The 13,229-nt window shown below is 40.7% G+C and overlaps 1 protein-coding gene across 1 annotated transcript in view; it reads right to left on the bottom strand.

Moving 5' to 3' along the window:
- Positions 1 to 13,016, bottom strand: part of CRYBG3 (crystallin beta-gamma domain containing 3) — a 73,676-nt gene extending 60,660 nt beyond the window's left edge. Inside the window, exons 1-2 of the mRNA XM_018077036.1 lie at positions 12,991 to 13,016; positions 8,682 to 8,760 (exon numbers count right to left, since the gene is read on the bottom strand). Of these exons, the coding sequence (XP_017932525.1) occupies positions 8,682 to 8,760; positions 12,991 to 13,016 (105 nt within the window). The remainder of the gene's footprint in view (positions 1 to 8,681; positions 8,761 to 12,990) is intronic.
- Between the last annotated feature and the right edge of the window lie 213 nt (positions 13,017 to 13,229).

Consider the following 13,229-nt stretch of genomic DNA (forward strand, 5'->3'; position numbering starts at 1 on the left):
CCTGGCCTTTAGTTGACCTCAACAAAGCACAGTTGATTCCGTGTCACAATTAGGCCTGAGCAGTGTGTTATTCACCACACTGAAGGAATACCAGTGACAGCTACACTTCATGTCACCAGTTTAAAAAAAAAATTAAAAAATCCCCTTACAGTGTCCAAGCAGTTTGAATAGCAAACAACAGTTTCTGGATGGAAACCTACCTGTCAGATCTCCTTTCAGATCCTCCCTGATGCAAGCAAAAAAAGGTTTCCAGCTGTAGTGTTGTCTTTCTGCTCCTTTTGTAACAAACTGTGAACAGATTTCCCCTTGCCTCCCCTTTCCCACTCTCTGTGAGCTTTCCTGCCTGTGACATGCTTCATGAAGCTTTAATTAGCTCTTATTCCTTTAGCAACTCGTTACTCCAAGTTTCACTGAACGAGCCCTGGGTAACCTGGCCTGACCTCATCACCGAACCTGCTTTAAGCGGAAGGTTGGACTAGATGACATCCCAGGGTCCCTTCAACCTGAATTATCCTATGGACTCGTGCCCTCACATGCAACGAGGCTGGTGTGGAGGGGAAGCCTGGCAGAGTGTGAGACAGGATTATGACTTGGATCAGGTGACTGAGGAGGCTGCAGTGATAACTGGAGCTGTGCCCACTGTGCGGTCTCACTTGGCCGGAGCAGCCGCGGCAGAGCAGCCTGGCAGCCGGGACCCAGGAGACAAGCCCACGATGTCATGGCTCAGGCACGATTCTTATCTCAGCTAATTTATTCAGTGGTAGACTAGCTATGTTCTCCAGGCTGTAATCTGCTCCTGCCTGCAGCCTAACTGCACCTACACAGTCAGGCACAGGGTTGGCTCCCAGTACGAACAACCCCCCGGAACACAGACAGTGCCACAACAGCACCCTGTGCAGGGATTGCCTTCTTCCCTGGTTTGCCTCACACCAGCTGGGAACAGCAACCGTCTCTCAGTAGTTGGGTGGCTAAAGTTTAGATTGCCAGAGGTTCTCATTCAGCGAGGGTTACGTCCGTCTGCCAAGAATGAAATCTCTTTTATTGCCCTAACAAGTGAACGAAACGAAAACATTAACAGCATTAAAACACAGATCTCCGTGAACAAAGAATTAGCTTCCAGCCACGACTGCCAGACATTTCAGAACTCCCTGCCCATGAATGAATGCTCATTACAAAGCAGAAACTGCAGACAGACGCGTGGAGACCTCTCCCAGACCGCCCGTCCTTCTGCACTGGGAGCTGCTGATGGAGAACAATCTGCATGTGGCATGGATACACTCGAGCACTGCAACCACCTCATACCACCTGCAGCTGTGAGAGAAGATGACCTGCCACCAGAATTTTAGGACTGTCACTGATTCACCCCAGGGACTCTCAACAAGCCGTTAAACCCCAGTATCCCGATTTACTCATCTGAGAAACAATTACAGCACTATTCCTGGATTTCTGTTTGCTAGCTTTGTAGAAATCATTTAAGAGTTTCAGATTAAAGTGTTGGATGCACAAAGGAGCACATTTAGGCATTGCTACCTCTAGTTCTGGAAAATTAATCGTGTTCCCAGCCTTAGCTTTGACCTTTCAACACAACTAAGGCAGCTGCATTTCATTCAACAATTATGAGCATCTAATTCAATTTGAACAGTGATATAGTACATTTTGAATGCTAAGCAAAATCCACAGTGAAATAGCTGGCAGGCTAGTTCATCCCCACAGTGAGTATGTGCATGTATTCCAGCTGATTTTCTTTCTCAGTGAGGCTAAAGCATCTCTGGTGTAATCTCTCACCTGTTTGCAGTGAGTGGGACACACTGAGGTGCATTAAATCCACGTGTGAAATAAGCTTTTGTTTTTTCAAATACTGTGAGGAAAATCACTCTCAACCAACAGGAGGCTATACATCTGGAAACCTAATGAAACAGTACTAGATATAGTGAGACAGAGATTATGAACAAGGCTCGTCTAAGGAAACCAGCATAGCACTAAGAAAAATTCAAGTAAAAGTACTATCAGACAATGAAATACATGACCAGCAGAAACCCCCTAAAAGTCCAGTGTTACTTGTGTTCATGAGACAAATGGATTTAAAAAACACATAGTCTAAGTGAGGTTTTCCTACTTAACCCAGTAATTAAAAGTGGCGAGGGAGATAACGCAAGGGAGGGCCATCATTGTAAAAAACTGATTAGTCTTAACTAGCTTTTAACTAATCAGAGAAATCAAAAAGCACCACAGATTAACAAAGACAGGCTTGGGGGGAGTTTAAGGTGAGCTCAGTATCTCTACAAATAACCAATTAATCTCTGAATATTTTGGCTTTTTAATGCTGTTTTCGTTCCACATCCTCCTTTTTCTCTGCTTGTTTTGACATGAAAAAAAATCAGGTCATGACAACCCCGGAAGACAAGAGTAACTAGAGAACTAATGAAATCACGGCATCTTCATAATCAGGACTAAAAGTTAAACAACAGGAAGGGACTTTTAGTTAAACTGTATCAGGTTTGCATTTTAAAAAATAAACCTATTTAAAGTCAATGACTCTTTAACATTTGGAAAGACAACTGCCTGTGTTGGAAGTTCAGCACTGGGACTTTAAAAATTTGTTTAGCCATTTAAATTCTTGAAAAACCAAGGAGTCATTAATGTATATTTAATTTGTCAGATGAAGAAAGAAAAGATAAAACAAACATTCTCTGAAACTCTAGTGTTCTCCTAAAACCTGAGGAAGTATCCAGAGTCACCTTTCATAACAAAAGAACAACAGACAAGGTGCAAGGGTGAACACTTCAAAGGAGACAGTACAGATAGACATGGAGGTACAGCTTGAAATAAAGTTTCTGCTAGGTCACCTTTACAGGGAATTGTAAACTTGGTGAAAGTCTCTAGAATGACAAAATCAACTTAATAATTAAAAAAATTCTCTTCACACCATTTGCAGAGTTAATTCAAAAATTCTCCCTTCTGAATTTTCTCCTGGAATTATTGTAAAGCTCTGATTAAAGATTAAAAATCGGTACTCACTTCTCAGTATGCAGCCACCACTTATTACTTCAAGGTCTAGTATGGAGCCAAAGAGAAAAGAATTTAATTGTCTGTCTTATTACTGTTCTTTTCTCTAAAGTCTTTCAGTACTACACATCCATTGCCTTTTAGTGAAAATATTTTCACACACATGAAATAATTTTTATTCTCTTTTACTTGACAATTCCTCCAAGTTTGAAAAAAAAATTTCAAATAAAGGTGAAATTCACCTTTTTGATGCAGAAGATGTGCAAAAGCAGACAACACACTGGGAATGGGATGACAGAGTGGGATTTCCACCTGTACTCATATTCTATTGGCAGGCTGTAGCATCTGGCATCACACTTCTGCTTCTCATCTGTCTCCTTGCTGGGTTTCTGAGCCAAAAAAAGCAAGGTTTAAAAGCTCTGGCTTTTTTTTTTTTTTTCTTCACCCATCCTGAAACAAAGTTCCCTGCTCAAGATCCCTCCTCTGAAGAACTAAAGTAGCAGAGAGGGAAGCAACGTTTCAGGATCATCCTTTCCAAAAATCTTCAGTATGACAATGGAATTCACCAGGACTTTAGAGAGGATGATCCTGAAATACATTCCACAACGCATACATCTCTTAACACCATCAATTTAACAATGTGTCCTGGGAAACCAGGGCACTAACCTATAAAATTCCATTTCAACAAAATTCTACATCGTTGCTGAAGAGAAAAAGACCCATTTTCAGGTTCCACAAGAGAAATCTTGTTTATACAAATTCCAAACCCATTTCTGTTTTGTCTTTCATTTGTTGCTATGGGCAGCAACTGCAACAGTTTTTAAAAGTGACTCAGGTTTTTCAAAAATTCATAGTTGGCAGTAGGAATCCATCTCCCTTGACTCTCAAAAGACAAAGAATCCCTCTCTCTGATTTCTAATTACTAGGTCTAAGACAGGTATTCAGCAGGAATTCACACACAGGCTGAGCAGACATTACTTAGATAACATACATATGAAATGAAGTCAATGTAAAATAAAACCATGACAATATAAAAAAACCCCATGCTATATAGAAAAGCACATCATTAACTAAGACACTAGGTTTAATTTTGATTAAAATAAAAATAAAACTTAAAATTATGGTTAGAAAGAGGGACATTCAGTAAGAACAGCCACCTATATTCAGCAAGTTAATGGGATTTTCAAAAAAACTTCTGTGAATGCACACACTGGATGAAAAATTATGTTGCAGAGAATTACAGCACAAATTAGGCTGAAAGGAATGTGGCTGAGGAGGTCATGCAGTCTATGCTCCTGCTCAAAGCAGCTCCAGTTAGAGCAGGGCTTCATCCAGCTGTGCTTTGTGTAGTTCCAAGAATAAAGATTTTGCAACTTACTTGGGCAACCTGTTCTGATATCAAAACAAACAAACAAACAAACAAAACAAAAAGCAAACAAAGCAAGAAAGAAAAAAATTCTCACAGGTGACTGGAATTTCCCATGTTCCAACTTGCACCCGTTGCCTCTTGTCCTATGTGCTGCAACTCCAAAAAGATCCTGGCTCCATCTTATCACATAATTGCAGTCCTTGCCATCAAAATTTAATACCATGTCTACTGTTTAAATACAGCCATTTATGTTACCTTGAACTGAAATTCATGTGAGAAAGCAGGGCTACACAATAATCTCTTCTCCATGTTCACAGTACACAGCAGTACTTGGCAGGGGACAATTTAATTTGTAGCACAGAAGCTCTAGATGGCACGTTAAGAGAAAGACTTTTTAATTATAAGCTTTATGAAATTGGTAGAACAGTTGTCTGGTGAGGCTGCAGAGATCTTAAGAGATCTCTGTCCCTGGAGGTCTTTGAGAACAAGTCAGACAAACTTCTATCAGGTATGACAGAGATACAGAGATCTCACCTTGGGCCAGAGGAGCAGACTAGATAATCTTTGCTGTACTTTCTGCCCCTGAGTTTTCTAAGAAGGTTGAGACTGTCTGTGGTTAATTCAGGTGACAAGCACCCAGGCTGGAGCCTGTGGGCCAAATTACAGATTATTTAATGCTACTGAAATACCACAATGATACATTTGGTACATCATATTTAATGCAACTGAAATACTAAATGATACATTTGGTACCTCATATTTGTACTTCCTTTTTTCAAACTTTTGGGTTTGCCTGACAGAGTTAACATAGTGGTTCCCATGCTGAGATGCTTAGAAATTCCTTCCTAATCAGTTATGGGAGAATGTGCTATATTTAGTACAAATAGGAAACAGGTCAGACTTGTGGAACAAGCACATCCAAGAAGAGTTTTGGGTGATTTCTTCAGAACTGTATCATCTTGACATTCTCCAGCACGTAGCTCACTACAGTATCTGTGCTAGTTTATTTAACAGCTGCTCCACACAATCCAAGTAATACTTACATCCCAGCTGGAAATCTCTCTTTTAAGGGCATTACCAAAAGCATGTGAAAGCAAAAGCACACTTTTACAGGAAGCACTGTTGCAATATTCCCTTTGAAAACAAAGTCCCTGTAGCACTAAAAGTGAGGTTAATGATACACTAATATGTACTGGACACAATGTAAGGCAGATACTTGGTACACTAAACATGAAGTTCAAGAACAGTTTACATCCACACAGCCATCTGTTCAACAATCCCATCCCTCAAATGGAGCCTTTACTCAGAAAGGACACTGTTTATTTACCGCTCTTATTCAAAGAAACAGAAGCAAAACAAAATCTGTAAATAAATAGTGGGAGGGGGTGCAATGAATTAACAGACTTGGCAAATATATTTCAGTAATATTTTCTTGAAAGTGCTCAAGTGATGACTGTTAAAGTCTCCTTGGCACAGAGAAATCAGAATTCGCATTTTCAAAAAGTATTAAAATATCTTTTCCTCCCTCTATGAGGTAAATATTTAATTGTAGGGAAAAAATAACAGGGGTAAAGTACAGAACTGGTGTCTAAAGTGCTCAGAAGAGTCAATGAGCTACCTGCCATAGCTCAGCACATTTCCCAGCTCCACTCACCCAGTCAGTTATAATTCAGATGTTCAACCTTTGCTCCTAAATCAGAGACTCACAGTTCCCCCACTGTTTTGCCCCTGGCCTCCAGCTGAGACCAATGAATATACAAAATCACTGCATATACACAAAGTCCATCAGAAACGTGATGGCTCATTAACTTGGTGACAGTTAACACAGGCACAACATGGTTTCACTTTTAGTCACCATCCACCTGAAAGGACTGGGCAGAAGAACTGTTCAGAAACGTGGGCACGTGTGGAAACCTGCCCAAAGCCCATCCAGGCAGGCATATGGATTTAGACATTCTTCACAAAGTACACTTCCCATAATTCCCACTATTTTTCTTTTAGCCCATAGTAACCTTGATGATTCAATAAAAAAAAAACTGGAATGTCTTTTCATACCAGAGATTATACCTTTCATAGAATCACAGAGTCATTTAGGTTGGAAACGACCTTTAAGATCATCTCAGCACTGCCAAGACCACAAATAAGGCAGTCCCAGTTCTCTCCAACTGCATTCTTGTGATCTTTGCAGAAGACAGCTTATTTTGGCCAATGTCAGGCAATAGACCATGTGGTGTTACCAAAATGCAAGTGTGTGTTGGAGAGAGAAGGGGGAGGAAAAACCAGAAAAATATTTTCTTTAAAAAATGGGGGGTGGAGGGATAGAAAATAAATACTTTCTCCACCTTCTCTAAGTTTTTACTATCTAGATGTAATTTCAGTGCACACAAATTATAGTTCAAAAAGTACTCATTACTATGCATATGAAGCTGTTCAAGTGTATCACAAGGCTTTTGATCGGCTCAAGAAAGAGGGAACTAAGTTAGACAGGAAGCTCTTAGTACAGCTCAATAGTCAGCACATTCTAGTAATATGAAAACCACACCTTCTTCCTAAAGCTTATACAAACACCAGGTATTATTTCAGAGAGAATGTAATGTACAGTGTAACATTTAAGACTTTAAAACATGGACCAAAGACAATAAAATTAAATAAAAAAGCTATGGCAAGACAAAGAGAAGAGATCAGATACCTGGAACAAAACTTTAGAGCAGTAATATTGGCACCAACTTTTTGTACAATATTACAAAAGCAGAAGCTCTGAGTACAAAATTTACTGCAAGGAATTTCGATTCAGCAGGAAAAATTCTGAATTTGGGACTTTTTAAATTTAAAAAAAAAAAAAAAAAAGATTTAGTTTCTGGCAAGAAAGAAACACTCTTAGGTAACTTAAACCTGCTATGCCCGCTTTGCTCCTCCTACGCATCCTGCTTGTTCCTGAAGACCTAGCCCTGTTCATACTTCCTTTTAAGCAATTTCTGGTATAGAAGTCCTGTGCATGCATGCTAAATGTTTCCCCTTCCTCAGTCCAAACCTTCCTCAAAAGGAAAATCTGTTTTAGAATTTTGCACTGATCCAGCACAGAAAAATGGGATTTTTTTTGAAACGCCAAAATTTTTCTTCTATTATAGTAGAATCTCCTCTGGTTTATCGTAATCCTATCACTTCAAGGCACAAACCCAATAATCTGTGATTTATGGGAATTCAGTGGCACTGCCAGGAGCTCTGGACTGACAGAGCTGGCTTGAATCCACGGGGCTTCTGAACAAACGTCCCCACATTGTTTCTCGCCTTGATGTAGACAAACCACAGCCAACATGAAATCATTCTCGATCTAATGACCCTGTGGGGGTCTTTGTAAAGGCAACTGCAATGTCTCTTCACCTTTAGGGAAGCCCAAACAAAGACACTGAGGATGCAGGAACACAGGGACTGTAGGCCACTTCCTTCTCCTTACACCATCAGTGCTCAATAAATGCAACACAGGATAGAAATCTTAGATCCAGTGTGGTAAGAATCCTACTGCATCCCCAAATAAATCTGGCCCCTTCTGGAGAAGCAGTCACCATGTTATCTGGGTTAAACTAAAACAACTTAGAAAAGGAACAAAAAAAAAAATCAAGCAAAACTGCTTAATGAATGGATCCCTCAAATGGCTCTGTGTGGGCAGGACGCAACAGCAGTGAAGGCAGCTGTTCTCACCAGCACCTGTCCTGTACATCATTAGCCATGGTATTTGACTAAACCTAAACACAACTTTCTAGCTGTGTCAGGTGACACAGGAGGAAGCCCTGGTCACAGTGGAGCATGTCCTTTTTCTGCAGTACAATGCTTACAGGACAAGACAAGCATGATTAACACGGGTAACCGGCGAAGAACAGACGACGTACACACAAATTCCAGCAGACCTTCAGGCAAGTAAGGACTTGCTGGTTAGATATTCATAAATTATATAGAAATGGTGCTTTAGAGGAATGCCTGAAAGCGTAGTTTGATAAAAAACACCAGCTTTCTTCTTTGCTGGCTAACTGCATATGGAATCAGCACCGAAGTCCCAGCTCTTTCATGTAAGTAAATACGTGAATTTTATTTTAAAAACCTGAAGCACAAGCAGTTTTTCTGTCTCCTGCACGTATATTAGAACCCTGGCATAATGGACCCTAACTCAGAAGATGGAAATATGGAATATGGAAAGTCAGGTGCTAACTCACAGTGCAGGAATACATCCAACATCGGAACTCTAACAAGTAGTCAAAAGCAGAGGTGGCAGGTTTTACCTCAAATAAATATGAGTCAATAAAAATCATACCTTCAAAAGTGCAGGCAGAGTTGTGCTTTCCTTTTGGTTGCTCTTTAAATTTATGGCTTCACTCCCTTTGTTTTCAGAACTGAAAAACAAAAATATTTTGCAACACTGAGTACTTGCATTATTCATGTCCGACCAAGAGCCAACGCAGTATCGTTCCATTTAAACACTAAAGAGTGTTAAAGGGACAGAAGAACATATTTTCCAAACTGCAGCACATACTCTGCACATACTGTAACTCAAAAAGCCATGCCCCAAAAATCTGAAGATAGAACCAAAATGCCCATTTCACCTCATACAGAGGTCTTCAAACTCAAGTATTCAGAAATGGCACACAGCATTTTGACTCTTCCACCTGAAAAGGGAACAAAATTTATTTTCTGTTTTGTTTGTATGTTATTTTGTATTATTTTCTGCAGGAAAAATGATACTGGAGTTGATCAATCATCTACTACAGCAGGATTCATTGCCACAGGACTATCTGGCACACCTGGCAGCTGGAAGGTCCACCCCATTCTGAGGACTGTGAGCAAGTGGAATGTACCCATGGCAGATGGAATCATCACAAATCACAGCCACCACATTTAACTGAACATGCCTAATGGGGCTTCGCCAGCAAATGCAGAAGAAATGTTAGAAAGGGGACAAGAGGTATGTTGTTATTACCAAGGAAACACCTACTGTTCCATTTAAAAAGTCAGAAATCCAAAGTCACATATGTCCTTATTGCCAGTTCATCTTGGTCAACATTTTCCTCAGAGCCCATCTTTGGAATGAAGGGAACCATCTCCCACATCAATCCCAATTCTTAAAACAATCCTTAAACACAATCCAGCAGAGAACATTTGAATCAAAGCCTTTAAGCTACATGCAATTTAGAAGCAAAAATGTATCAAGGAAAACACTAGATTACGTTAACGACACATATCAGTTCCTGCATTGTCATAACATGAAGAAAATTAACTTTGTACCAACATATATCATGTGACAGAGTATGCCAATTAATATGTAATCACTTCAAAAACATTTCTCCATCAATCTCAGGAATTTATTAATTGCTACTGACAAATGCATGAGCCCTTATTTCTGAAAGATGCTTAAATAAAAATAAACCCCAACTATTTGCATTTTGGTGAAATTCTGCCAGGATCTGGAGAACAAATTTAGAAGCATTGGTACTCCTACTGCTACTGACTGTAAACCACAGGTAAGTGTATCTCAGTGAGACTTCCAAAAAGAAAGGTTTTTCTTCCTATTGTGGACTAGGCATCTGCATTCAATATACATTGATACACACAAAACATACAAAAGCCAGTATGACTAAATATTAGTTTCCTTCTCAGCTGCTCAGAGACAGGATTCCCTGAACAAAAATGAGAACAGAACTCTCACGCAATTACGTTTTTCAAGATATTTCACATCTTTTCAGATAAATCTAAAGAAAAGCTTCTTCCTCCCTTTCATAGATCCTCTTCAAGTTGAAAACCATGTACTTTCACACCACCTTAGGTAATCTTTCATAATGCATTCATAAACACAAAGATGCTTTTTCAGGGAGACCATCAGACAGAAAGTCTTGGCTGTTCTTTGCTTCCCCTTGAAGACAGAGTAGATGAATTAATATTCTAACCTATTAATTTCTTCTGCTGTTAATGTGTTTCATGAAGGAGATGTCACAATCACTCTGGGCAATCTGGCACACTAATAATAAAAGCGTTTCTCTGTACATAACCTATATTCTCCCTCCTAGTTTTTGTTTTGTTGGCTTGAAAAAATAAAAATTAAAAAATCAACTACCTCTCCTCCACTCACTCAAAAAACCCAACCACAAAACCAAAAAAAACAAGCCACCCTTCTCAGATCTGCATAGCTTTTCCTGATGCTGATACACTTGACATGAACAGGAATTCCCTGTATTTAAGAGCAGAAAAATGATGTAGATCTCCACCAGACATTCTTCCTGACTTCATGATATCATTCTTTATGAAACTGGTCTGCAGACCACAAATGAGACCCTTGTTCTTGTTAAGTATTACCAGCACAGATTACTAGTGTCCCATTCTTTCATCACTTTGTTTTGCTCATATTCTTCCCTGTACATCATGGTTTTTTCCCCAAAAACTTTTTTTTGTTTTCCTACTTCTTGTTTATATTTTAAATACATGGCTGTATTACTTTCTTCTCACTAGCCAGGCTTGGACAAATTGCTATGAAATTCCATAGCATACATACCAAAACTGGAAGAATGCAATTCAGCAGATAAGCATCTTAAAACCAACAAGTAGGGGGGAAAAAAAAAAAAGTATCAAAACTTTATTTTCCAACATAAAATAACCCTAAACCTGGAAGCAATTCCCCACACCCTTTCATGGTTTATATTCTAGTGTTTCCACATTCCTTAACCTTTTGCTTTAGGGTGTACTTCCTCAACATGCTGACTTTGTCAGCAGAACCAGTTTTAGAAATTTCCACTCCTTCCTCCTCAACCTCAGTTATCTCTTTGCATCCTTAACTCAGCCAAGAAGGGCTCTCAGTAGGGTCACGGTTTTGGATAAAATCAAGGGAGAAGCAGAAGTTTCCATCAGGAAAAATGCAGCCTGTGATCCAGTTTACAGTGCAACACAAATGAAGGGGCAATGAATGACACCCCAGAGGCAGGAACAAGCAAGCAGGGAGCACTGCAGCTCACTTCACCTCTGAGGAGACTTTTTGTGAACCTCTTCTACCCTTAGCCAGGGCCCAGCTTCAAATGGATCTCTGACAGAAACCAAATGACTCATGCTGGATGAATGAAGTTTACAGCACAAAATCTTGCTTTGCTGAACACAAGCCTCTTGGATTGTTTAGGATAAAGTTGGTTTTGTTTGGTTTTTTTTTTCCCCAAAGAGTCAAGATTACCTTCTACAGCCTAAACACCACAGACACAGGAGCTGGTGACACATTCAGTCCTTGAGACTGAGGAACAGCCTGGCTGGCTACTGTTCATTTGGCTCACGTGATGCAACTTATCACTTTCCACTCAAACAATTTTTATGGCTTTCCCCCTTCTCATCATTGTGTCAACCACTAATCACAAGTTTTGGAACACTGCACAGTATTTTCCCCACAAATTCTCTGCAGAGAAAAATAAAACAGTAAAGTTCGTAGGCCCACACACAAATCTACACTCCCTGTTCAAAAAAAACCCAAACAATAAACACAAACATGTGAGACTAATGTAATTATGCCACACATATTCACATATTTGTACACGTTGCAATGCAAACCCACGCTGTCCACCAGTGATCACACACTGGTGGAATCTGCTGTCCTGAGAGATATGGATCACACAAGGAGTAACATTAGGCCCCTGAACTTAAGGAAAGCTACCTTCCAGCTCTTCAGTGAGACAGTCAATAGGATCCCCTGGGGACTGCCCTCCAGGACAAGGGAGTGGATCAGAGTTGGCATGTCTTTAAGGAAGTCTTCCCTAGAGCACAAGAGCCAGCAATCCCCTGGAGCAAGGAATCAGAGCAAGAATCAGAGCTGGAAGGCTGAGTAAGGACCTGCTGGTCAGATTGAAGGGAAAGAAGGAAATGCAGAGGCAGTGGAAACAAGGATAGGACACCTGGGAAGAATAAAGAGATGAAGTCCAGTTGTGGTGAGGTGAGGAAGGCAAAGGCTAAGCTGGAACTGAACCTGGCAAGAGACACAAAGGACAACAAGAAGGGTTTTTACAGGTATGTCAACCAGAAAAGAGAGGTCAAAGGTATATCCCCCTGATAAACAATGCTGAAAAACAATGGATGAGGAGAACTTTTTTCTTCAAGCTTCAATGGCAACCTCTCTTCCCACACTTCTCAAGTCAAGGGACAGTAGGATGGGAACTGGGGGAGCAAAATCCCTCCCACTGTAAATAAAGATCAGGTTCATGGCCACCTGAGGAACCTGAATGTACATAAGTCCATGGGACTCAATCAGATGCAACCCAGAGTCCTGAGAGAATTGGCTGACGGAGTTGCCAAGGCACATGCTTATGATATTTGAAGAGTCAGGTGAAGTCCCAAGTGACTGGAAAAAGGGAAACACTGCATCCAGCTTTAAAAAGGGTAGAAAGGAGGGCCCTGGGAACTACCAACCCACCAGCCTCACCTCTGGGCCTGGGAAGATGGAGCAGATCCTCCCAGAAACCGTGTTAAGGTACATGGAGGACAGGAGGTGATTCAGCCAGCACAGCTTCACCAAGGGCAAGTCCTGCCTGGCCAACCCAGTGGCCTTCTGTGATGGACTGACTGCATCAGTGGACAAGGGAAAGGCTACAGATGTCATTTACCTGGGCTTCTGCAAAGCCTTTGACATGGTCCACTACAACATCCTTCCCCTCAAACTGGGGAGAGATGGATTCAATAGGTGGGCTGTTAGATGGATGAGAAAGTGGTTGGACAGACACATCCAGAGGTCAACAGCTCAGATCCCCACGGACATCAGTGACGAGTGGTGTCCCTGAGGGGTCCACACCAGTGTTAGTTAATCTCTTCATTAATGATACAGATGGAGGGACCAAGTGCACTC

The sequence above is a fragment of the Manacus vitellinus genome, unplaced genomic scaffold, assembly GCF_001715985.3.
Source record: "Manacus vitellinus isolate BGI_N305 unplaced genomic scaffold, ASM171598v3 scaffold_35_pilon, whole genome shotgun sequence".
NCBI lineage: Eukaryota > Metazoa > Chordata > Aves > Passeriformes > Pipridae > Manacus > Manacus vitellinus.